Below are 27878 nucleotides of genomic sequence, written 5' to 3'. Positions count from 1 at the left end.
AAATGTCCTTGAACTAAGGCCTAATCCTGGCTTAATCTAAGCCTTGTCTGTGAAACCAGCCCTAAGCCTCTTTAAAAAACAAAGTGTAGTCCTATAGTAAAATTCCATCAAATTGAATTGAATAATCCTTACATTTTCTGAATTAAGAAATTTAAATGAGTAAAAAAATAAAAAAAACCTTGAGCTTAATAAAATATTTTCAGAATGTCAAATTAATATATATATATATATATATATATATATATATATACATATACATATACATATATACATATATATATGTTTAAATTTATGAATGCGAATCACATAAATGGTCCATTCCCTTGTTCTATAAAGATTTATAAAAAATATTTTAATAAGCTCTATTTTTCTCTCATTTAAAATTCTTATTTCATAATATGAATAATAAGTAAGATTATTCAATTCAATTCAATTTACTACGCAATTGAAATTCGCAAATCTTAAAAAAATTTTTTTTAATTATTCATCCTTTTTTTTTTTGGTAGTTTAGTTTAGTATGAGTAAGGATGAACGCATAAATTGGACTGTATATTTTTCCTGGGAAATATATAATATTTTTTCCCTTTACCAAAATCCGCCTATACAAGAACTGACTTTCAGAAATAGAAATATAAAGGCATTTTTAAGCACTATAAAATTATATGACAAAATATCACTTTAAAAAAAAATATGTTAACATGTAGCAAATACCATGCACTTTTTTATGGCAAAAATAAAGTCACAATAATTGTAGTCCATAATAATTTTAATTCTATATATATATGAAACAGGTGTAAATATATATATGCTGTAATATGAGAGAACGAACAGATAGACATTAGTCTAGTTCATTAGGCCACTAAGCATTTCATAATTTTTCAGGTAATCAATATATTAAAATATAAATAGTTTATATATGTATATTGTGTAATTTACATGTTATGAAAAACTATTGTAAAATGATTTTGGACAAGACACAAATCAAAGAGAGTTAACTATAAAATGCTGCAGGAAGTGGGGTATTTTGATGTGTGAACCTTGTTTTCTCTCCCAAAAACAAAGTAATCGTAGTCTTTCCCACTGTAAGCGTAATACACATGAGTGAGAGGAACCAGCTCGATCGACTGACGCTGTAAGAGAAAGAGGGGATGTCACTGGACAAATAATATTACATTTTTCTATCATCTGAAACATTTGAGATATTAACTTGCTAATATTTTCACATATAAATATGGAACAATTAAGGGTTAAACTCTTAAAAGTTGAATAGGCCTATACGTTGTAAAAGGCAGTGCTGCCACCTAGAGGTCACATCTGTAGTTGCATTCTCTTAACCACTGCAAAGGTAATACACAAGACACGCGGTGTATAGCCTATTATTAGCATATTTGGATTATTACGTCCATTGATGATGGCACATTTGAGCCGGTTTCTGCTCACCTGCTGCAGGATGCGGCTCACAGAGGAATATTTCAGCAGGTGGTTCTGGATGGCTGTTTTTGAGGAGTCACAGATGTCCTGGTCAGGGAAGCCCTCTATTGGATAAACCTGCAAACATGCATTGCACATTGAATATATCCTATACACAACTGTGCACGAGCTAGTGTATGATATTTATTTTGAAAATGCTGTAATTTTAATATATTAGATCAAACTTGATTAGACAGGATGTATTAAGCACTTTTTATTTTATTTTTTATATTCTATGTTGTTCTATATTACAACTTTAACCCTAATGTCCAAAATAGCCAAATGATTTGTGATTGGTTTACTCTGCTCTGATTGGTCAGATGGCCCAGTCTGTTGTGATTGGTCTACTCTGCTCTGATTGGTCAGATGGCCCAGTCTGTTGTGATTGGTCTACTCTGCTCTGATTGGTCAGATGACCGAGTCTGTTGAGATTGGTCTACTCTGCTCTGATTGGTCAGATGACCCAGTCTGTTGTGATTGGTCTACTCTGCTCTGATTGGTCAGATGGCCCAGTCTGTTGTGATTGGTCTACTCTGCTCTGATTGGTCAGATGGTCCAGTCTGTTGTGATTGGTCTACTCTGCTCTGATTGGTCAGATGACCGAGTCTGTTGAGATTGGTCTACTCTGCTCTGATTGGTCAGATGACCCAGTCTGTTGTGATTGGTCTACTCTGTTCTGATTGGTCAGATGACCGAGTCTGTTGTGATTGGTCTACTCTGTTCTGATTGGTCAGATGGTCCAGTCTGTTGTGATTGGTCTACTCTGCTCTGATTGGTCAGATGACCCAGTCTGTTGTGATTGGTCTACTCTGTTCTGATTTGTCAGATGACCGAGTCTGTTGTGATTGGTCTACTCTGTTCTGATTGGTCAGATGACCGAGTCTGTTGTGATTGGTCTACTCTGTTCTGATTGGTCAGATGGTCCAGTCTGTTGTGATTGGTCTACTCTGCTCTGATTGGTCAGATGACCCAGTCTGTTGTGATTGGTCTACTCTGTTCTGATTGGTCAGATGACCGAGTCTGTTGAGATTGGTCTACTCTGCTCTGATTGGTCAGATGACCGAGTCTGTTGTGATTGGTCTACTCTGCTCTGATTCATAACAAAACATATTCAAAAAGCCAAATGATAACCTAATTTCGAAATTATTTTACACCTTATTTTGCTTGAAAATTATTTAAATAAGATCCTCTGACCTAATAAAAGGTTCTTACGAATACGTCTAGCAACGCAAACTTGATTGCACATGGTCCGTTCCGCGGTGCAATCCCAGCATCACCTACAGGGGCGCTATCACAGCATTAGCGTTTGCATACAGTATTACTGAAGCTTTAACCCGATCGGTTTTACCACAGCGACAATTTGATCTCAGACAAAAACGTTCGAAAAGTATACACGCAAGTCAGATAACCTCATCATGCGAAAATGAATTTAATGAATTTATGTTTTACATGTAAACGCAAGATTTTTCACGGAGGCCGATCGAAGCGTATTATAACATCACAGAAAGTCTCAAAACATTGCGGAAAGTCATGAACTTGATAACGTAACATGAGCCTCGAGGTCTGAGAACATGAAGGTTAACTGCATAAACATCTGAATAAGTGTTGAAATATCTGCATCAGAACGAATGATGAATGAATCAATGTATACCAGGAGGTTTTCATCTACAAAGAACGCTTCCCCAGACACCTTCTCAAACTTCTTCAGCGGGAATTCAGGCACGCGGTCAGGTATGAACTCAAAAACCTGGTTCTTCCTGCGAAACAGTGTGATGTTATACGCAGATAACCACATAAAATAAAAATTGAACAAGCCAGATTATTGTGTAAACCAAAACAGGAAGTAAAACAGGAACTGAGATCATAAAAACTAGTAACAGTCTTATGCGTTAACCACAGATTGTGTAACATTTCACATGTAGCTTGCGTCACACTTTCAAAACGCACACAAATGTGTTTTTTTACCATGTAACAGTGAGCTGTATGAAATGCACAAGGTTCCTGAAGCCGTTACACGTGAGACAGGTTTTGTCACCCTTTCCATGACAAGACACACACCTGCAAGAAGGGATTGAGATAGTTTTCATTTTTACATGAGGATATAAAACACATTAGAGTGTGAATGTGTATCTGTTGACCTTTTCCTTCCCCTTCCGTGGCAGGTTGTGCAGCGTCGGTTGCGACTGTGACCAGAGCCGTGACAGAACATACAGCGAGTCTGAATTTGTTTTTCAGAAAACAGTCAGTTTAATAAAGCATTGGCGGATTTATGATAATGATAATTAAACATCCACGTACCAGTCCTCGTCCTCGACAGTGTGTACACCTCACTTTGCCGTTACCATGACAGCGGTGGCAGGGCTGCAAAGACAATGCACTAATGCAATCCAACAGGCAACACAACACGTAAAAAAGTCTGACTTACGGTGATACATTTAGAGTAGAATACACATTAGGTAAAATAGTTTTTATTTTGAGCTGGTTTTGATGGTGAATTACATTTATATGAATATAGATTGTTTAAAGTGCCCCATAATGCTATTTTAAAGTTTCCTAATTTTGTTTAGGAGGTATTCTACGATATGTGTCCAAGGTAAAAAAACTATACTTTTCTAATAATATACATTGCAGCATCACCACCTCTGTCTTATCTCACAGTGTCTAAACCGGTTTGATACAGGATCCCGTCTCTCTAAACCCCTCCTTTCTGAGAGCCTAGATCTGCTCTGATTGGTCAGATGGTTCAGTCTGTTGTGATTTGTCTACTCTGCTCTGATTGGTCAGATGGTTCAGTCTGTTGTGATTGGTCTACTCTGTTCTGATTGGTCAGATGGCTCAGACTGTTGTGATTGGTCTACTCTGTTCTGATTGGTCAGATGGCTCAGACTGTTGTGATTGGTCCACTCTGCTCTGATTGGTCAGATGGTTCAGTCTGTTGTGATTGGTCTACTCTGCTCTGATTGGTCAGATGGCTCAGACTGTTGTGATTGGTCTACTCTGCTCTGATTGGTCAGATGGCTCAGACTGTTGTGATTGGTCTACTCTGCTCTGATTGGTCAGATGGTTCAGTCTGTTGTGATTGGTCTACTATTCTCTGATTGGTCAGATGGTTCAGTCTGTTGTGATTGGTCTACTCTGCTCTGATTGGTCAGATGGCTCAGACTGTTGTGATTGGTCCACTCTGCTCTGATTGGTCAGATGGTTCAGTCTGTTGTGATTGGTCTACTCTGCTCTGATTGGTCAGATGGCTCAGACTGTTGTGATTGGTCTACTCTGCTCTGATTGGTCAGATGACAGAGTCTGTTGTGATTGGTCTACTCTGCTCTGATTGGTCAGATGGCTCAGACTGTTGTGATTGGTCCACTCTGCTCTGATTGGTCAGATGGTTCAGTCTGTTGTGATTGGTCTACTATTTTCTGATTGGTCAGATGGCTCAGACTGTTGTGATTGGTCTACTCTGCTCTGATTGGTCAGATGACAGAGTCTGTTGTGATTGGTCTACTCTGCTCTGATTGGTCAGATGACAGAGTCTGTTGTGATTGATCTACTCTGCTCTGATTTGTCAGATGACAGAGTCTATTGTGATTGGTCTACTCTGCTCTGATTGGTCAGATGGTCCAGTCTGTTGAGATTGGTATACTTTGCTCTGATTGGTCAGATGATCCAGTCTGTCGTGATTGGTCTACTCTGCTCTGATTGGTCGGATGACCCTCTCTGTTAAAAAAAAAAAAAAAACGCTGGTGGGGAAAGAGTTAATAAACAGCTATATTACACACTACATGAAAGGTAATATCTGAAGAATAAAAAAACATAATAGGGACACTTTAAAGGCATACCTTTATGAATGAAGAGTGTGGGACCCTGACTCTCTGAACGGCGTCAGTGAATTTGGGTGGGTAAGACACCTGGACGAGCCACGGTGGAGGACTCACTCCATTCGGAGGCCCATCCACACACTGACCTGAGAAAAAAATATGAATTTGATACAGACATTTTTATAATTTGTTTAATTGCATTGGTTTCATCAGGCACCTGTGTGCGGCTCCGATCCCCACGCACTTGATCTGGACTCTGTAAATGTTTCCAAGCGGTACTGAAAAGACAAGGGACGAATGGCACAATCACATAACTATTATGATATGTAATAATAATATAGGAATCATTATAGATCTAGACTGGATAATATTGTGAAGAGATTTACACGGTAAACTGTAAAGGGCTTCAGCTCTTTGAATATCAGATTTTTGGCCGGTTTGCTGCTGTATGTCCATTTTTTTCCCACAAACTGGAGTAGAGCGTCTCTCGCTACATCCTCAGAGACAGTGGGAACCCTGTCAGTGGGCAAATGCATACACAGATCTAAATGCAAATGTGCAATATACAAAAACAATAACGTTATGGCACATTTTGAATATGTTTTTGTATTCATAACATCCTACAAAAAAAATGACATTGCACACGGAAAATACATATTGTACCTACATGACATTTGGGACTGAGGCATTCTTGTCATTTTCAGGCTTTGGGGCAAAGTCTGGTGGAGGAGGACAGATTTGATCTGTACAGTCTACGATCAAAGCACACAAACAAAAATAAAAGTTGAATATCAAATTGGAAAACTAAATTATAACTTAAGCATTCAAGACATAACTATGATATAGGTCATATATATATATACGACATGCAGAATTTTTTGTTATATGTTAAAGATCGACCAATATTATGTTTCTATGACCAATACCAATAAATGTTTTAAAGCATCCAATATGCAAAAGCAATCTTTAATTATTTCATCATTTTCAAGCAACATTGATCATTATAATGATACGCATGAAGCTTGTTCACCTCCACCGTTGTGCTCTTCGTATCCCGAGACACTGTCCAGCCAGCCTGGGGGCGGAGCGGACGGACCCTCCTCGGGAACACTGGGGTCAAAGGTGTCTGCGGAAGACAGAGAGACTGCGTGATATTTCTCATTTATCCAAGAGCAACATGTTCCTGTACCAACATCCCTAGTCCTGGAACAACATTCCTATCAAACAGCCACCGTCTTAAATCAGTGATCACATTTTTCCATGAAGTCCCTTGAACATCTTTCTTGTTGATCCTGGAGCATCATCAATGTCATTCTATTGACATTCACAATAGCGGTCCTTCCATTTCCTTTTTTTTTCCTGGAACATACTTTATATTCTGTTGCGTTGCTAGGCAACAGAACATAAACACATTTCTTAGCAATCAGTAGTTGGCAGCTGTTCATTAAGTCATTAGGGTTCTTTCCCTCAGCAGTGCATCAGTGAATTGTGTTATATATACTTCACACAAACATCTTGTTAAGTTCGTGAACAATACTGCTAACCAGTGGATATAAATATCAGCTGGAGTGGGTTTCCTTCAACAGAGATTGTGCTTCAGATTTAGCATGAAGAATGGGCACGAAATGAGGCCTGTATGCCAGAGAAACAATGCCCTCAAAATATAGCAGCGAATGATGGGTGGAGCAGGTTGTCTGTGATACAATTTAAATGCTAATTTAGCAAAGCACATTCATCAAAATGTTGTAACGACAAAAAATGATTAATGATATTTGATATGGCAGGGATTTTCTTAGGCGCAGGGGATTTATACAAAATTTAAAAGAAAAAAAAACCTTACAAAATTAATTTTTAGAGCTGTCAAGGTTACTCTGTTCACTCGAGATACAAATTAAATTGTATATATATGTATATATATGTATATATATATATATATATATATATATATATATATATATATATATATATATATATATATATATATATATATATATATCTTTAATGGTCCGCCTGGAAATAAAGCTGTCGTGATGCCAAACCCCCTCATGGAAAAAAGCTGTCGTGTTTACAACTGTGCCAATGAGCGCTTATCAGGTTCAACTAAACGCTGGATTTTCAAAAATCCACTAATGCTCCATTGGCACACTTGACATATACTCGCACTTGACGTGTACTCGCACTTGACGTGTACTCGCACTTGACGTATACTCGCACTTGATGTATACTCACACTTGATGTATACTCACACTTTACTCGCACTTGACGTATACTCGCACTTGATGTATACTCACACTTTACTCCCACTTGACGTATACTCGCACTTGATGTGTACTCACACTTTACTCGCACTTGACGTATACTCGCATTTGATGTGTACTCGCACTTGACGTATACTCGCACTTGACGTATACTCGCACTTGATGTGTACTCACACTTGATGTGTACTCGCACTTGATGTGTACTCGCACTTGATGTATACTCACACTTTACTCGCACTTGACGTATACTCGCACTTGATGTGTACTCACACTTGATGTGTACTCGCACTTGATGTGTACTCGCACTTGATGTATACTCACACTTTACTCGCACTTGACGTATACTCATACTTTACTCGCACTTGACGTATACTCACACTTTACTCGCACTTGATGTATACTCACACTTTACTCGCACTTGACGTATACTCATACTTTACTCGCACTTGATGTATACTCACACTTTACTCGCACTTGATATATACTCACACTTTACTCGCACTGGATGTGTACTCGCACTTGAAGTGTACTCGCAATTAATGTGTACTCGCACTTGATGTGTACTCGCACTTGACGTATACTCGCACTTGACGTATACTCGCACTTGACGTGTACTCACACTTGATGTGTACTCGCACTTGATGTGTACTCGCACTTGATGTATACTCACACTTTACTCGCACTTGACGTATACTCACACTTTACTCGCACTTGACGTATACTCACACTTTACTCGCACTTGACGTATACTCACACTTTACTCGCACTTGATATATACTCACACTTTACTCGCACTGGATGTGTACTCGCACTTGAAGTGTACTCGCAATTAATGTGTACTCGCACTTGATGTGTACTCGCACTTGATGTGTACTCGCACTTGATGTGTACTCGCACTTGATGTGTACTCGTACTTGATGTGTACTCGTACTTGACATGTACTCGCACTTGGCGTGTACTCGCACTTGACGTGTACTTGCGAAAGGGAAAATAACCTTAAACCCCTGAGAACTCTTTATATGAGAAGCCTTTCTAACAATATGGTGCCTAATAATATCAATGCAAAAATAAAATGTACTGATAACAAAAATAATACAAGTAAACAATTGCTTCAGTCTGAATTCAGTTGGTCGTGGTGCCTTTAAGAAGCTGGTATGTGATTAATTGTGCTCATACTGACAGACATGTGCGGCTGCTTTGTGAAGCAGAGATGTATTTAGCAAGCAGGATATGTTTATTTGTAAGATAACGTTTGCAGTTAACAGTTTCAGACTGTTAATTTGTCCTCAGGCTGCATTTTTGCTCAGAAAGCACTTCAGTGTTTGGTGTCATAAGTGAAGTTCAAAAAAGGTTTGTGTCTAGATAACAAAGGCAGTATTATGCACAACTTATCGGTAAACAAGAGTGTGTTAGCATTATATATTTATCAATAGATTCAGCAGTACACTTTAACTATATTTCAAAGAGAACATAAGTAATTATGAAATTACATATAAAGATGTACTTAAACGAGTCATGACGTGAGAAGTGGAATTTGTAAAACATTCTGCAAGTTTCATAGCTTAAAACGTCCTGAATATAAACAAAGCATTTATTTAATAAAGCTTAAAAAATGGCTTGTTTTGATGATGAGGGATCAGTGATGTCACATGGGCAAATATATTTGCATATGAACGCCTCCAGAGCAAGACATCGACGAATAGTTATGCATCATCGCACTATAAGCCCCGCCCACTGGCGTTCAGTCGCTTAATGGCTAATTGAGCGTCGCGCCAAACGCAAATAAAACCATTATAATCACTGATTCTTTCTACACTGGATACAGTATGCAGATCAGTACTTCAGTTTCTGACATCCTCCACACACAACAGGACAAATGGAAGAGAGAAAGAACGTTCGCTTTGACGTGTCCAGTTTTAACAGCTGGTTTGTGTCTCTGTACAGAACTCAGAAGGATCCCAGCGTCGGAAACAAGTGGAGGTTTTTTTTAAATGGCGTCCCAGATCACGTCTGAGGATTATATGTTGGGAGCATTTTATTTGGTAAACGAGGCACTGTGTAATGAAGAGTTGGCAAAGAAACTTTTGTTGATTAATGAAGCAGACGACTGTATTGGATTAAGTTTGCACTTAAGTATATTCTTTTAAAGTATATTATAACTCTTTTCAGAAGTATGCTAAAGTGTACTTTGTTTTCACAACAGTGCCAATCCTCAAACTGTCAAATATAAAAAAAAATAAAAAAAAATAAACATTTATCAGTTAAACACTGGCCTGGTTTCACAGATATGGCTCAGATTAAACAAGGATTCGGTCTTAGTTCAATTTAGGACATTTAAGTAGCTTTTATAAACTTGTCTAATAAAAACATTGGTTTGTATCTTGAGATAAAATAATGACTCTGAGTCTGACATATTTTAAGATCTGTCAGTGCAAGTTGCTTTCAGTTAAAACAGCTCCAAAATGCTTTATAGTCTGAGAAGAATAGGTGTAAGCCTTGTCTGTGAAACTGGAGGTTTATGTTTCATCTAATTATAGTAGAAAATGACATTTCTCATTGAATCACATTTAAATGTCATTTAAAACCGGAGGAATAGAACGTTGCTTTATAATAAAATAAATGATTAAATGTCATGACACAAAATGAATAATCTAATTGGGGGTCATGCACTATTTGGTCACACAAGTCAAATAAGCAAATTGGTGTCATTCAACATGTGAACTCCTTAATGCAAAAGGTCAGATTTCATTCCTTCCACTGGAGGCTATGAGATGCTCTTATCATTCTCAAATTAGATAACGTGACACAACTAAAGCTAAATAAAAACTGCCATTCGTTCAACTTATCACTCAAACTGTTATTCTGGTGATATAAACAATGTATTGAATATAGCAGCTTGAGAAATTTCACTTTTTGAATCGATCAATGTTTGCGGCAGTTCAGATCAGTGTAGCCTATGTGAGCAATATGCTTTTCATTAAAATCTATAAACATGATCCTCAACGTGACTGTTAGTGACTAGCGTTGGAAAAAAGTTTTGTTCAAACTGAAACAGAATGAATCATAAAAGATGACATGCACACTAAATGTCTAACCACTTTAAATGTCGTATGCATATAGAATTGCAGCCTTGAGCATGCATTTTCCTTATTTTTTAATTTTTTTAATTGACTGTTTTGGTAGGCAAACCATTACCGTTTTGCCAACATGCTACAGATGTGAAGTATTTATTTTCTTTCAAGCTATTCAGAGACAATGAACATCAGTAAATATTCAAGTAAAACTTAAAGAAAAACATTTACAGCAAAAAGACAGTTAGCTGTAATATGCACATCTACCCACCTATATCTTCGTCTTTTTCGTCCATCACGCACAAAATGCTGATGAAGTCTGTTTCACACACAATGATCCTTGTCACAGCAGTGCTCTACATTTATTTACTGATCGCCTTTGTTCAGTTTTGATTTCTGGAACTTGGACAGGAATGTAGACACGCCCACAATAAAGTTCTGACAGACTGTTTTAATGAAGCGCGATACAAGAATTTACAGAATACTTAAAGGCACAGTTTACTCAAAAATAAAGTGCTGTCATTTATTCACGCTCTCATGTCGTTGCAAACCTATGTTGCAAACCCGTATGACTTCCGCGAGAGACCGAGACACAGGATGTGATGTTCGGTACTAGAATCAACGCGTCAGTCGACATTCTCTTGTATGGAAAAAAGGATGCAATGAAAGTGGATGGAGACTCACGCTGCCATTCTGACTAACATCTCTCTTTTTTTTTTTGCGTAAGAAAGAAAGTCGTACGGATCTGTAACTAAACTTTGAAGACAGTTTAAAAAGGCTTTCTGGGTAAATGATCCCTTTATTACTGATCAGCATGTAGTGTATACAAATGATGCATAGGACATGCTATACAAATGATTGCATAACATAAAATTAAGCGATAAAGAAAAATATGCATAACTACATGTGAACAAAATGTAACAGTACACTTTCATAATGGTCTATGTGCAACAACTATCAAAATAAGTGTTTTAAAATAAATTGACACTGAATGTGTTTTAGCAAAATTAAAGCTATGACAGGGAACAATATATTATAGCATAATATTGTACACCAAAATACAATGTAAAAATAGAATAAAGCCTATTTTTAAGGTTCATTAAGATTTTATAATAAACAAAATATTCATTATTGTGCATTGAAAATTATTAATAAATGGAAGCTTCTTTCTGCCAAGTAATACAAAAAATAAAAAGGTGAAACTGCTTTTTTATATCTCACAATATTACTTTTGTTGTCTCAATTGTGAGTTTACAGTTAGGCCTATAGCTCACAATTCTATATTTTTTACATCAGAATTGCAAGTATTTATCATACAACTGTTTTTTTACAACTTTTTTTTTTCAGAATACAACTCGGACTTTGAATACGGACTAAAACAAGCTCAGATCTCACAATTCTGAGGGGAAAAGTAAGAATTGTGAGTAATAACCTTCGAATTGAGGGGAAAAAAAGTCCCAAATTCAAGATATAAACTCGTATAAAAGCATGGTCTTTTTTAATTTGCCTACCGTTTCTTTGTAATGATTTCAAATATGTATAACTATTCATATGAAGATGACATTACAGCTCTTTTAACATCTGACTGCATGTTTAAAGAATGGAGCAACAGCAGCATTTAGCGGGATAGTCCTTGGTGTAAACTTTGTGTTCAATACCATATACAAAATAAATGTAGGTTTTTTCATTCCAGGTGTAATGCACTCGTGTGATGGGAATCAGCTCAATGGTCTGCCTCTGGAAAATAAAAATAAAAACACACACACAAGGTTAGAGCTATCAAATGCATTTTAATGTCCAGTTCTCTAGAGAAGAGCATGGTAGGGCTTTCTCCGTTTCTTTTGAATATACGCGTTTAGTTTGTTTAAATAAATGGGAATATTCAAACTGCAGACAGTAAGACAAACAACTTGCTGTTAACCGCAAGCAATGTGGCCTTAAAGAGACAGAAGCATTGATTTGTTTTATGAGATGATGAATTATACTCAACCTGTTGCAGAATATGACAGGTGGTGGAGAACTGCGCCTGGTGTTCCCTCACGGCACTTTCAGACGCTGCGTTCACAGAGCTGTCCGGGAAACCCACAACTGGATAGACCTGCAGCGATGGGTCGAAACTTCAGTGGCAAAGCCAAACAGGGATACGTTGTAAAGTGTTGTATATGATTACATTTGAAGATGTTTTAAAGGCGTCCAATCATGTATTTTATGCAATTTGTCCACCTTTAGGGCCCTATCTTGCACCCTGCGCAAATTACTTTGTACGCCGACGCATGTATCATTCCTATTTTGCACCCGACGCGGTTCAGCGAAAAGAGGAGGCGTGTTCTGGCGCAAACGTTCCCTGGTGCAATTTTGCAGTTTCAGAAAACAATTCCGCTACTGACCAGGAAAAACCTCGTCTAAAGTCGGTGGCGCATTATTCAGATGATATTTTAAGGGTGCATGCTCGGCCATAATGTAGCGTGTGCACAACACACATACACTTTGCTTCTCTCATCTACAAAAAAATATTACCACACGAGGGAAATCATTGTGGTGTCCATGAAGATGTGAAAAAATAGGCATAAAACTAGCTTACACATTTAACCAAATTATTCAGGCTAATTGTAGTAATGACGGATCAAACCTGTTTGACCAATAGTGGCAAGACACATCGGTGTATAAGGACATCTGACAAAGTGGGTTGTCCATCAAGGAAACAAAATTCTGAAGACTATGAAATCACCTTTACCATCATCATGTAAGTTGCGTGCGCCTGTAAATCCGCCGTTATAATAGCAATCCGCCATGGAACAAGCGCGCCTGCTCTTAAAGGCAATGTGAGAGGACGCTCTTATTGGTTGATTTCACGTTACGCCCAAACCACACCTATGAGTAATGAAGCTACTTCAGACCAACACATTTTAGATTTGCAAAATCAGAAAAGTAATGTGCATTGCCTTTTTTTTTAAAAGTAAACTCAAATATTAATTGTTATGTATGTAGCTAACGTTGTGCTATATGAAGGTGACCACTAGGTGCCAGTAATGTTCTATAATTGACGAAGTTCTCTGTTGCAATAAACAAGACAGTTCCGAAGAAGTGAGTGAACTAGCAAAACGTGTATGCGTGTTTTCCTTAATGTGCAAATAGTGAATTGTCATTATAAAGACGTTAGGATGAAACATAATACAAATTGGCGACGAGTTGTGTAGTCTTGAAGACTTTTCACGGCATCGGCGAATTAACAGCCGGTGTTTGTCAAGTTTGGACGTAAAAGAACAACCACGCTGGGAAATATCTAGCTAGTGAGCTAGTGAAGTGATGAGTCGGTCTGCTTCCGAAGAGTCTAACGTTATTGTGCAAGACACCAGAAGCAGACACATCATGGCTGGAATAATCGGACATATGGATCCCTTTGAGGACGCCGGTGAGCAATGGGCAACGTATATTGAACGTTTCGAACATTACATCTTGGCTAATGAGATCAGTGACACAAAGAAAGTGCCGGTACTGCTTAGTGTGCTAGGATCAAGAACATATGGATTACTAAGAAGTTTGGTTGCTCCAGACAAACCTGGAGATATGGATTATGATGATATTGTGAGAGCGTTGCAGGCTCATTTTTCTCCAAAGCCGCTCGTGATCGCGGAGAGATTCCGATTTCACAAGAGAAATCAGGGAGAAGGAGAAACAGTTGCACAGTATGTTGCGGTCCTAAAAAAACTTTCGGAACATTGCGAGTTTGGTGCTTACTTGGAAGACGCACTTAGGGACAGATTTGTTTGTGGACTCAAAAGTGAAACTGTGCAGAAGCGACTGTTGACGGAGAAAGATCTCACATTTCAGAAAGCAGTCGATTACGCGGTATCTGCAGAGACGGCAGCGCGCGACGTGCAGCAGTTAAGTGGCTCGCTCAAAGTGAACGCAGTGTTTTCTCAAAAATGCCGCCGTTGCGGGAAAATGAATCATACGGATGAGGACTGCTGGTACAAAGAGCGTGATTGTCACCAGTGTGGGAGGAAAGGCCACACAAAGCACATGTGTAAGAGCAAAGCCAGAAGCAGCCATGGCAGAGAATGGAAACAGAAAGTGGAAAAACCTGAGCAGAAAGGTAATGCATTTAAGCGCAATGTAAAAGATAGAAAGAAGAGAATTTATCATGTTGAGGCAGGAGGAGATGAAAATGAAAGTGAGGAAAATAAATCTGACACTGACTGTGAGTTGGGATTATATTCCATGTCGCAAAAAGGGAAATATTCACGAATCTCAGTGCTGCCTGTAGTAAATGGAAAGAAAATGGAGATGGAATTGGATACAGGGGCTGCTGTGTCATTGATTCCTTGGGAACAGTACAAAAGCACGCTGGGACAACTGCCACTGCAACCTACTGATGTTATGCTCAAGACATACACTGGTGAGCCTTTGGCACCAGAAGGGGTTATTAGGGTGCAAGTAAAGTTAAATAAGCAATGTGCTGATTTGCCCTTGTATGTAGTTAAAGTGGATGCACCTGCACTGTTTGGTAGAGAGTGGCTGAGAGTGATTAAACTGAACTGGAAAGACTTAAAGACTGTGCATGCAATTGAGCAAAGTGAGAAAGACAACTTGGAGGCGTTGTTAAAAAGACACTCAGCTGTTTTCTCTGAAAATCTAGGCACAATGAAGGGAATTAAGGCCACATTGACCATTAAACCTAACAGTGTACCCAAATTCTGTCCTCCTCGTAATGTGCCATATGCTCTTAGACCTCGAGTTGAGGCTGAACTAAGACGACTGACTGAGCTTGGGGTGATCTCACCGGTGGAGCATAGTGACTGGGCCACGCCCGTGGTGCCTGTCAGCAAAAAGGATGGCACAGTGAGACTTTGTGGAGATTTCAAGGTCACTCTCAACCCAGCTCTGTGCGTGGATAAATATCCAATTCCACGTATTGAGGACCTTTTTGCCTCTCTAGCAGGTGGCCAACGCTTTAGTAAACTAGACTTATCAAATGCCTATCTACAGATGGAGGTAGAAGAGAAGGCCAGGGAGCTGCTGACTATCTCAACACAAAAAGGGCTATTTCGTTTTAACCGGTTACCCTTTGGAGTAGCCTCATCACCTGCCTTATTTCAGAAGGCAATGGACCAAGTGCTTCTCGGACTGCCGTATACGCACTGTTACCTGGATGACATCCTTATCAGTGGTCCTGACGAACAGACTCACCTAAAAACTCTGGATGCAGTTCTGGGCAGGCTAGAGGAACGAGGCCTGCATCTCAAGTCAGAGAAGTGTCTATTTTTCCAGGAGTCCGTGGAATACTTGGGCCATATCATTGACGCAGCTGGACTCCACAAGTCACCAGAGAAGGTGCGTGCTATTGTGGACGCACCAGCACCAGGTAATGTCAGTCAGCTTCGTTCGTTCCTTGGGATGTTAAATTATTACGGACGTTTCATTCCCGATTTAGCCACTGTCATGAAACCACTGCATGAACTGCTAAATAAAGGGAAGAAGTGGCAGTGGACGCCAGCCTGTGAGTCAGCATTCCAGACATCTAAAGCACTACTGGTATCGCAGGAAGTATTGACCCATTACAATCCTAAGCTGCCTCTCCGCCTCGCTTGTGATGCGTCGCCTTATGGGGTCGGAGCTGTGCTCTCGCACGTCATGCCGGATGGTGAGGAAAGACCAGTAGCCTATGCATCTCGAACTCTCAGCAAGGCGGAACAAAACTACGCTCAGATCGAGAAGGAGGCGTTATCGATAGTGTTTGGAGTGCGCAAGTTCCACCAGTACCTTTATGGTAATAAGTTCACCTTACTCACTGACCATCGTCCACTGACCTCCATTCTGAGCCCATTGAAAAGTACTCCATCAATGGCTGCAGCCCGAATGCAGCGCTGGGCGCTCCTCTTGTCAGCGCATGATTATACCATTCAATACCGGAAAGGTGCCTTACACGCAAATGCTGATGGACTTTCACGTTTACCACTCTCCTACACTCATAAAGAGACGTTGGGCGCGGTAGAGGTATTCTACACATCTCAGTTGGACACATTACCAGTCAGTAGCATCGAGATCAGACGGGACACCTTGTCGGACCCCACTTTGTCACGTGTCTTAGAAATGGTCTCAACTGGTCGGTTTCCAGCTGCAAAGGACGCAGGTGAAGAACTGTCACCTTTCCTGCTACGTAAGCTGGAGCTCACAATACAGCAGGGATGCCTCATGTGGGGTGTGAGAGTGGTCGTGCCACCAAAACTGCGCCCCCGAGTGCTGGAAGAGCTCCACTCCGCACATCCAGGTGTAGTGAGGATGAAGAGCTTGGCCCGTAGTTATGTGTGGTGGCCCGGAATAGACTCTCAAATTGAGCTCCAAGCTAAATCGTGTCACTCATGTCAGAACGTACAGAAAGAGCCTGGGCTAGCACCTTTACACCCTTGGATGTGGCCCTCTAGTCCATGGGAAAGGATTCATGTGGACTTTGCGGGTCCATTTGAAGGACATATGTACCTGATCGTGGTGGATGCACATTCTAAGTGGCCGGAGGTGCATATTATGGACAGCACCACTGCCAGCATGACCATTCAAGTGCTCAGGGGCCTCTTTAGTCGCTATGGCGTTCCACACATCCTTGTGAGCGACAACGGACCGCAATTCTGTGCTGAAGAATTCAGTGCATTTTTGAAGGCCAATGGAGTCAAACACATCCGCTCAGCGCCATACCATCCTGCCACCAATGGCTTGGCCGAACGGTTTGTGCAGACGTTCAAGCATGCCTTAAAAGCGTCCAAAGGCACGGCACGTGTGCGTCAGAGACTTGATGCGTTTCTTCTGACATACAGAAACACCCCTCATGCAACAACGAAAGAAACGCCGGCCATGTTGTTCCTCGGACGCAGACTGCGCTCTCGATTGGATTGTCTGAAACCCAGTGTTGCTGGAGCAGTACACCGATCGCAGGATGCTCAACAACAACGACGCCAACGCCACTCTAGGGCCAGACAGTTTGATGTTGGGGAGCCAGTCCTGGCGCGTGATTATAGGAAAGGGGAAGAAAAGTGGGCACGAGGTGTTGTTATGGAAAAGACTGGACCGGTGTCGTACAAGGTAAAGGTGGGATCACCAGGGGTTTGGAAACGCCATGTGGACCAGATGCTGACACGGCCAGATCCAGAGCATCAGCAGATTGAAGTGAACCTTCCTGTAAGCCCGCAGGTGGTACTACCTCATAGTGATAGTTGCACCACACTGCACCTTAATACACCTCCACATGAAAAGAATGATAATCAAATTCCTGAGATTTCCGAATCATCAAAAACACACCCGTCCATGGAATCACCCCCTATGGAATATACACAAGCAATGGAGACTGTGAAACGTTATCCTGTGAGAAGCAGAAAACCACCAGTACGTTTTCGTGAGGAGTAAACGGTGATGGGTTCACTGAAGGTGGTAGTACAGTCTGAGTTGTGGGACATACTGTTTTCAACATGCAAGTATACAGAAATAGATCACTCTTGAGTTTTATGTTGATGTAAAAAAAAAAAAAAAAAAAAAACTGTACAAATAGATCTATATTGTTGGCACGGAAGAATGTGTAATTTAAGTTGTGTTCAAGAAAATATATATATATATATATTGTGTTAAAGGCACATTCTATCTTAGTGGGAAGGAAATGTTATGTATGTAGCTAACGTTGTGCTATATGAAGGTGACCACTAGGTGCCAGTAATGTTCTATAATTGACGAAGTTCTCTGTTGCAATAAACAAGACAGTTCCGAAGAAGTGAGTGAACTAGCAAAACGTGTATGCGTGTTTTCCTTAATGTGCAAATAGTGAATTGTCATTATAAAGACGTTAGGATGAAACATAATATTAATGTGTACATTTATAGAGTAATTCGTTACTTTACTTGTTACATCAAAAAAGTAATCCGATTACATAATGCACATTATTTGTAATGCGTAACCACCAACACTGCTTATTTCAGTTTTTCATGACCATTTTCAACCTCTTTCTAACCTTAAAATTAAACAGGCCATTTTTGTTGCTGCACTTCACCGGTGGACCCATAGCCATTACATATTTAAAACAGTAATATCCTATACTAAACCTAAACTAATCTTGATAAACTATATATCATTACAATCTCTAGTTTTCATATTTGGTGACTGATTTTCAAAATAAATTACAGAGGAGCCATAATTTATCAATTTGCAACAAGAATGTGTTCATACTCCTAAGGCGTGTTCAGACCTTTATTTTGAAATAGTGATGAACATGAAAAATCATGAAAGAATGGTAGAAACCTCCGTTTGTTTTCATGCCAAGAGTTCGAAAAATAACATCCATTAAATTATTTTAGAAAAAAAGGTCTGAAAATGTTTTGTATATAAAGAAAAAAATTATAGATTCACCATTTGTGTGATGTGGTAGCGAGCTATAATGCACATACGTGATCTTTTTGTGTGTTTATTAGAGGTTGAATTCATTTTAAAATCTGCCAAACTTCCAACACAACGTCTGAATAGGATGTACTTAATAAATTGTATGAAAATTGTGGAAATAATGGTTCAGATCACTCAAACAACATATGGAAATGGAGGCGCCCTTATATGGGCAGTAATGGAGTCTGGTTGTCACCTAGTGAAAAAGTTGTTTCTGCGCCCAAACAAAATCTCACTGAAAGCTCATTTTTTTTGAGATATCAACCTAAAATTTGAAACACAACTTGTTCAGATTTATGGCTTTGATTTTCTTGCAGTTCATAAGTATTTTTCCATATAAAATATGTATAATGAAATTTTTACATTGTACATTTTCATCAACTCAAACTTCTATAACTTTTTTTCTGTTTCACTTTTTAATTAGCTTTTATTTTTCAATTTAAAATCGTTTTCATGTTAACCCTAGTAAAAAAATTATATTTTATGCTAAGTATACTTGTAACACTCTCAATATTTGTATTTGTGTGTGTATAATAATATGTACATGTTTGTATAATACACATCTTTTTTTGCATCGGGAGATGACTGAACTATTTGTATTTTTATTGATGTAACATCGCTAATATTGAGAGTGTTGCATACTACAAATACATTCACATATTTATGTACTTAATATAAATACCCTGCAGTTGTACTTAATGTACTTTAGTTATCCGGAAATAGTGCTGAGGTCCAACTAAAGATATACTTAAGTATATTTGATGCTAAAGTGGAACTATTGCAAGTTTTATTTAAATATCTTGCATTTAAAGACTGATATTATACAGAGATCACAGTATCCTTACGAATAGTGGTATTAAAACACATTTTTAGGCTTAATATTAAGAAATGTGCATTGTGCAATAAAAAAGTACTCCAAATAAAGTTTAATTATAATATTGATTTCAGTAAATCTCAAGCAATATTTCAGTGAATATGTTAATGGATTTGTAGTATACTTAGTATGAAATAAATGTTTTAAATACATTTTGGTATAGATTTTTTGTTAAATTTTAGTTCATTTTCTTATGTTTTTGTCATTGTATTTATTTTTTCTTAAATATTACAATTTAAGGTTTATTTATTTTTTATCTCAGTTTTAGTTATTTTTATTTTTTGTCAAAATAGGCTTTTTGTTAATTGTCAAGGCAATATAAAAAAAAAATTGTTTAGTTAAAGTTTTTCATCTAATATTTGTATTTAATTTAATTCCAGCTTTATTTCAATTAACATAAATGTTTTTTAATAGTTTACACAGCAGGCCAAGTTTCTGAAAAACTAACAGACATCATTAGCGTGTAAATGTGGATGGTTGTATCTCAAATATATGGATATACACAATCTCAGATCTCAAATAACCTAAAATAATAACCTAAAATTTAAAAAAAAAATAAAAAAATTCGCTCACCATTGAAGCCATGTCAGTTAGAAGCTTCTCTCCTGCGATTTGGTCGAGATATTCAACGGGGAACCCAGAACGCTTGTCAATCACAGCGACATGAATGTTGTTCTTCCTGAAAAAATAAACGTGTGGAGAAAAAAGCATGAATAAAAAAGTATGTAAGTTGGTTTGTACTGATGAGTGGTGCTAACTGCTTGTCTTCTCACCATGTAACTTTGAGTTTGATGAAGCAGAGGAGCTTTCCTTGCCCTTTGCACGTTTTGCAGGTAATTGAGCCGACTCCTCCACAGGAATGACACCTGGAATACAGATCGTTTAACACACCGTCAACATTTCTGTCATTACGGTTCTTTTGTCATTGTGATGTTTCTGGCAATAAGGAGCTATGTCTTGAATGATGGGTAAATACCACATTCACAAAGCAAGATATCTTAAATTTAAACCCAAATGTTACGTATTTGCATTGCATTATAACACGCAATTGGGAGATAGAAAGTCAGAATTGCGTGATATAAAACGCAATTGCAATTCTGAGGAAAAAAAGTATTTTTGGACTTTATAACTCGCAATTGCGAGTTTATATCTCACAATTAGGAGAAAATATGTCAGAATTGCGAGATATAAATTTGTAATTGTGTGTTATAAAGTCAGAATTGCGAGATATAAAGTCGCAATTTCGTGTTACAATGTCAGAATTGCATGTTATAAAGTCAGAATTGCGTGATATAAAGTTGCAATTGCAAAATATATTAAGTCAGAATCCGATTCTGGAAGTCAGAATCCGTCAGAATTCGATCCGAAAGTCACAATTTTGAGAAATAAACGTGATATTCTGACTATTTTCTCAGATTTGCGAGTTTATATCTCGCAATTCTGACTTTATAACACGCAATTGGGAGATAGAAAGTCAGAATTGCATGATATAAAGTCACAATTGCAATTCTGAAGAAAAAAGTATTTTTTAACTTTTAAAAAAGTTTTTTTTTTAAACTCGCAATTGCGAGTTTATATCTCACAATTCTGAGAAAAGATTTCAGAATTGCGCGATATAAATTTGTAATTGTGAATTATAAAGTCAGAATAGCGAGATATAAAGTCGCAAATGCGTGTTATAAAGTCAGAATTGCGTAATATAAAGTTGCAATTGCGAGATATAAAGTTGCAATTGCGTAATATAAAGTTGGAATTGCGAGATATAAAGTTGCAAATCTCGCAATTCTGACTTTATAACACGCAATTGGGAGATAGAAAGTCAGAATTTTATGATATAAAGTCGCAATTGCAATTCTAAGGAAAAAAGTATTTTCGCAATTGCGAGTTTATATCTCACAATTCGGAGAAAAGATGTCAGAATTGCGAGATATAAATTTGTAATTGTGTGTTATAAAGTCAGAATTGCGAGATATAAAGTCGCAATTGCGGAAAAAAACGTATAAAGTTTTATAACACTTTATATAAAGAACATTTTTAAATTATAAACTACCTTTTGTGTAATGGAAAGATTCCATGGGTGTTAAAGGTTCTTCATGGAACCATAAATGCCAATAAAGAACCTTAATTTTTAACAGTGTAATATTGCATTTTTGTTGAAATTTTAATTCAAAACCAGAGGTCGACTCCATACTTAATCATGCCAGAGCCTCGACACATCATACAGCGTTGCCGGTCACTGGACTGAGTCCAACCCGTGCCACTACAGGATCCACATCGAGTCTGTAACAGTAGAAATATTATAATCAAATAATAGAGAGAACGAAATATAAAAAAAACGTCATATCGTCATACTTACCCTGCCAGAATTTACGCATCTTCCGCATGCAGATCTTCCAAGATTCAGGCATGAATGGCAACCCTACATTTTGAATTTATCGACAAAAATGAGTTGTTCATTGATGAATTGTTGATTGAATGTGTTGAATGGAAGACTGAAATGCGTTACTTTGACAGTAGACGTGTGAGGAACGCGGACGGCTTTCTCGCAGTCTTTAAAGAGGGACGGGATGGGCACAGGAATACTCCACGGACCGGGGGCCACTCCGAATCCATCCACCACCTGACCTGAGCAGTCAATGAAGTCACATTCAATATATATAATATATATACATAGACAAATTAGTGCCGTTAAGGTCCCAATATACTTAAAGTGAAATCTAAATGAACTGGTGTGATGTGAACTAAATCAGGCCAAAAATTAGTTTGGAGTTGATTTCTGGAGTTCAAAACTACCATTGGTTGGTCGTAATATGTGGGTGTGGCTCTGAGGCTCCGCCCATATATATATATTAGTAGTTAAGAATGAAAATGTGACTCTGCTCACCATTGTATGGTTCACTGTCCCACTCTGTGGTTCTAGACTCTGTGAAAGTCTCCAATCGGTACTATAAGGACAAACAGACATTCAGCATGTGTGAGCGTGGCGCCATATATACAGTATATAGTTTGACATGATGCTTGCGAATGTTGATGCTGACCCGATATGTGTTGAGGGACTGCAGGTCTGTGAACACCATCTCTCTGGCCGGTTTAGAGCCGTAACAGCATTTGCTGGAGACGTATTTTGTGAAGGCCTCCTGTGCAAGTTCTTCACTGATCGCAGGAATGCTGAGGACACGACACGTGAACTTTAGCATGTGAACTTTTGACCATTCATTTATCAGGCATTTGACTTCAGGAATTGCAACACGGAAAGGCCATTTTAACCAAGCCAGGTTTAACAACTTGAGGGTGAGTAGATGATGGCAGAATTTTCATTTTTAGGTGAACTATCCCTTTTTACGGAGCGACAAACATGACATAAAAAAATAAAAAATAAAAGTTAATCATGCGCATGACATAATAATAAAGTCTGTTCTTTTTGTGCATACAATTTACTAATTTGTTCCCTCATTTTATAGTCCCCCTGTGGTGAAAATCAAATTTTTAATGTTGTTTATATGTCTATGTGGTGTTTTTAATATGCTTTAAGACAAACCATGTGCAAATTCATAAGCCAACACCATTTCTGAGTATTTTCTCCTTAAAACTGCAGTGAACCAAAGACAGTCTCAAAAACACGGTTTGAAATCGCTGGTGTTTCTGACGTCACAAACTACGTTGTAACCAATCAGATCAACGCGTGACCGTCAACGAGTGGATCTCTGAGCTGGTGCGAGTGAGTGGAGGCGGGGCTCATTTGCATTTTATAGAACTGTGAATACTAAATAAGGCAAGGGTGTAGAGTTACATTCAAACTAGGGCTGTAAACGATTAATCGCGATTAATCGAATCCAAAATAAAAGTGTGTGTTTACATAATATATGTGTGTGTATTGTGTATAATTATTTTGTATATATAAATACATACACATGCATGTATATATTTAAGAAAAAATTTGTTATTTATATATAAAATAGTTCTATTTATATATAATATAAATCATATAAATATATATATGCAGAATATAAATGCAAATATACATGCATGTGTGTGTATTTATATACCGTATACAAAATAATTATACATAACACATACATATATTATGTAAACACACTTTTATTTTGGATTCGATTAATCGCGATTAATCGTTTACAGCCCTAATTCAAACTATTTTAAGGCATGGAGATTTTTTTTCAAGGAATTTTTTTTTTTTAATATGTAATTTTGGTGATCAAAGATAAGTTTTATGGGATACAATTATTGACTACAGGGGGAAGTCGCACGATTAAAAAAAAAAAAATCCTAGCATGTCATCATGTGCGGGGCACAAATTTTTTTATTTAGGTAGCTTCCAAGGCAACATTTCTCATTTTCATTAAAGTTGAAGTACTAAAATAAATTAAAATAAATAAACTAAATCTAAACTTAAAACAAATAAAAAAAACAAAAACACACAACCAAATTATGAAAACTTAAGAAAATATAAATATTAAATCTTTATAAAAATGCATTAATTAAATTAGCAATAATAATTTATTACTTTTCATTATCCTTACATATTTATTTAAAAATGTATCATACATGATTTATGTATACAGTTTATTTCCTATTCCAATATGATCATTAGAGGGGCTGATCGATCATAAAATGTCTTGCCGACTCTAGTTTCTTCTTATGTTACCTGGTTATGCTGTATTTAGATATGTTGCACTATTAATTATGAGTCTATGCTGTAGGATACATAACCAACCATTGGTCTAGTGTTCTGACAATGACAAAGGAATAAGGTGGAGTTAAATAAATAAATAAATCAAGATTTGCCTCATTTGTGAATTCATGCCATGACAAGAAAACCAGTCAGGCAAGACAGGAGCAATCATCAACATGTCCAAATACAGGAGACAACTAAAATCAAACTCCTACTTACAAGCTTGGAAATCGTAATTGCAAAGCGCTGTGCATTACAAGTTATTTTTAACGAAACAAAATGGACACAATGGGCAATATTTCTTTCTATTTTCCACTTACCGAGGCATTTTAAGCCCTAATGTGCCAATAAAGAGAGTGGAGAATGTGCTCTAGATTTATAATAATGTGTATTTTATCATTCAAGTGATTTAAACTAATCTTTTTATTGTGTAAGTGCTGCGGTTCTCACTCAAAGCGTCTCTCTGGAGCTCTGGATGGGGCTTGAGGCTGCGGCGATCCAAAATCTGACGGTGGGATGACTGTGGGTGTAATAACAAATCCAACATTACTAACACTTTGCTCTCCGTTTCAAATGAGGCTACTGAAATTGTTCTCACCATTAGGCCCCAAACTTTCATATCCAGGAACAACAGGCATCAAGTCTGCAGGAGGCGCCGTCGCCCCATGATCGCCTGGCACTGTGTTCGGATCTGTTTAATGTAAAACCACAAATTTATTTCACCATACTGTCTTTTTTAAACATGCTTTAAAACTGTTACTGCGTTTTTCGTGCAATGAGGAAACAGAAATGTAAACGGGAAACATGCTTCTCGAATGCTAAAATAAGCTTTGTTGAAGTGAAAACGGGGTGGTAGGTTTTATTATGTGATGTGGTTATGTGGGTTACACTTTATTTTCGGTTATCCTTGATAGAGTGCAATTATTTAAGTAATGAGTAATAATTAACTACATGCAGCCACTTATTTAAACAGGGTAAGGATTAGGATTAAAGTTTGGTTTAGGGTTAGTTTAGGCATGTAAATATGCATCATTTAACGTTTAAAGGTAAGGACTTGATCAAGTGTTACCTGCAAATGTGTACAAATGCTCATGTAAGACGTTGTTTATGGATATTGGAGTACATCTTTTGGAAATAATTTTTGGTTACCTGCATAAGATTCACCGGGGCATGATGGGCCAGAGTGGACTTCATCCTGGTCACTTGTAAAACCAAAACAATAGGTTTTTATTAGCCCACTACTACATAGGCTATAGGTAGTAGATCAAGATACAAATAGGCAAAATACAAAGAAAGAAAGAAAGAAAGAAAGAAAGAAAGAAAGAAAGAAAGAAAGAAAGAAAGAAAGAAAGAAAGAAAGAAAGAAAGAAAGAAAGAAAGAAAGAAAGAAACTCAAATGACTCGTTGCCTTTAGTTCGTCATACATTTGTATCGCTAGATTCACGAGATTACATTTGTTGCACGATGTTGCAATGTTATTTCAATATATTCCTGGCGATTATCTGATATAAAACCAGCATTTGTGTCTTCCTAACGGAATAATTTCGTTAAGTTTGTCGAGCATACCTCAGAAGATGCGTCCTGTCCATCCTTCTTCCTTCAGCGCGATCCACAACAACTTTCGTTTTGTGAGAAGCGAGAGTTAATACGGAAGAAAGCGGAAGAGCAGCACTGTAACCTGATATTTGTTCATCATGAAGCTAATAAAGTTGAGCCTTTTAGTATACATTTGACATGGCAAACATCAATATTTTAACTCTCTAGATTTATTACTTTGTAAATTGTTTAATGATAATTTGTTTATGCTTTAGCCTTAACCGAACGCCGACAAAGTTGAACAGTGTCGGCTATACCTAATTTGTGTACCAGCATTACGGTTATTGGAATGAAGCTTGCAAAAACTTGTCTTTCAGGTTTAGCAGTATTTTTGTGCTAGCACAGCGCCAATTTATGTAGAAGACAAACAATTCAAAAACAAATATTAATTTAGGCTTCAAATATTTATTTTAAATTATTTTTGTCACTCTTGGGCAAATGTAATCAATTGGTTGGCCCTCTAACGTAATCCTAATCCTATTATTGAATAGGCTAGCCTACTGTTTTTTTGTTAATAGACATTGTGCAATGATTATCCAAAACATTACGTTTTTAATCCAGCAAGATATAAATTTAGTTTGCAGTTTTTGTATAAAATGTTCAAACTCATCAAATGGACAGTAGAGTTGAAGGCATTGCATCGTGGGAGCACACTGCGCCCGAAATCGCGTAGGCTACTGTTTGAGTAGGCCTACATTTGAATTGAATTTACTTCGCGACAGAAATACGCTCCAGAATAAACATGATTGACATTCGAACGTACATCCGCCATGTTGTTAGTATGTCACATGACCTACAAATCTCAGTATTTTCCCGTGGCCTCATCCGGGTACTTTTTGCCTACTCATGAGCTACTGTGAATTCGAACATCATTATTTTGTCGCATACTGTTTTTCGCCTGAAAGTATGTGGTTTTGGATGCAGCCAACAAGCAGCTGTTTGAATTCATACAAAATCCGTTTTTTTCATGAGATCGGTTTGGTAAATAGATTTTAAAAGTGCCTTAACGCGCAGCATTATTCATGTGTTGACGTTATTTCCACTGAAACAGGCAGACAGGCTGGGGCACATAGAACTTATCCCCTTTTTAAAATAGCATAGCGTTTGGTTTATATTACAGCTTGGTAAAGCCGTAGTTTCCTCCAAATCTCTAACCGCTTCTCCTCCATATCGCTATACAATATAGCATTCTGTGCAGAATTCAAATGGGTCTGATACATTTTGTGGTCTGCACCGACTCGCGCATATATGATCCCGTGTGTGTGCTACCGTGTCGCGTGACACTAACATGAAACCGGACTTCATTCACCCCAATGGAAAGCATATTTACACTGTCTGAACCGTTCCCTATCCCCTATGGGAAACAAGTGACCGATTTCAGCATATAGTGTAGGGGGCGGGGTTTCAGAATCTAGAGAGCATTTGATTGGACAGGAAATCTGATGAGAAGATGAAGTGCAGCGTGATGTCATCAAAATCATTGATCCATATAGACCTTTTGCGCCAGAGAAACAAGTGCGCAGCCATCTTTAGAATATTGTCTTTGAACTTCTGGTTTTTTGGTGGCTCTGTGTATGTCTATGGCATCGCTGTCGACTCGAGGAGTAATTAGTAACAGTTAACGAAAATGATTACAAGCATTCTAATGTTTAAATATGTAACAAATGTAAATAGACCAGGAATATT

At 37.9% G+C, this 27878-nt stretch overlaps 2 protein-coding genes across 3 annotated transcripts; both read right to left on the bottom strand.

Annotated features, from left to right (window-relative positions):
• Window positions 1–750: 750 nt before the first annotated feature.
• ssuh2.1 (ssu-2 homolog, tandem duplicate 1) lies at window positions 751–11056 on the bottom strand. The gene is made up of 12 exons (XM_079592308.1): window positions 10886–11056; window positions 6316–6411; window positions 5953–6037; window positions 5672–5801; window positions 5503–5563; window positions 5307–5431; window positions 3769–3831; window positions 3609–3688; window positions 3436–3528; window positions 3122–3227; window positions 1441–1548; window positions 751–1130 (listed from the first exon to the last, which is right to left on the bottom strand). The coding sequence occupies exons 1-12, from the start codon at window positions 10908–10910 to the stop codon at window positions 996–998; spliced, it is 1107 nt and encodes a 368-aa protein (XP_079448434.1). The 5' UTR covers window positions 10911–11056; the 3' UTR covers window positions 751–995.
• Window positions 11047–26975, bottom strand: ssuh2.2 (ssu-2 homolog, tandem duplicate 2). Of its 2 annotated transcripts, none has more exons than XM_079592306.1 (13): window positions 26163–26975; window positions 25746–25798; window positions 25195–25287; window positions 25047–25116; window positions 22945–23074; window positions 22791–22851; window positions 22413–22531; window positions 22263–22325; window positions 22098–22186; window positions 20680–20772; window positions 20480–20585; window positions 12605–12712; window positions 11047–12351 (listed from the first exon to the last, which is right to left on the bottom strand). In XM_079592306.1, the coding sequence occupies exons 1-13, from the start codon at window positions 26183–26185 to the stop codon at window positions 12208–12210; spliced, it is 1152 nt and encodes a 383-aa protein (XP_079448432.1). In that variant the 5' UTR covers window positions 26186–26975; the 3' UTR covers window positions 11047–12207. The 2 variants fall into 2 exon arrangements, with proteins under 2 accessions (XP_079448432.1, XP_079448433.1); XM_079592307.1 differs by having other exon boundaries at window positions 22791–22839; window positions 26163–26307.
• Window positions 26976–27878: the final 903 nt, after the last annotated feature.

Source organism: Phoxinus phoxinus (assembly GCF_949152265.1).
Source record: "Phoxinus phoxinus genome assembly, chromosome: 20".
Lineage (NCBI taxonomy): Eukaryota > Metazoa > Chordata > Actinopteri > Cypriniformes > Leuciscidae > Phoxinus > Phoxinus phoxinus.
The sequence above is the reverse complement of the archived record's forward strand: the minus strand, read 5'-3'. Positions and strand labels throughout refer to the sequence as shown.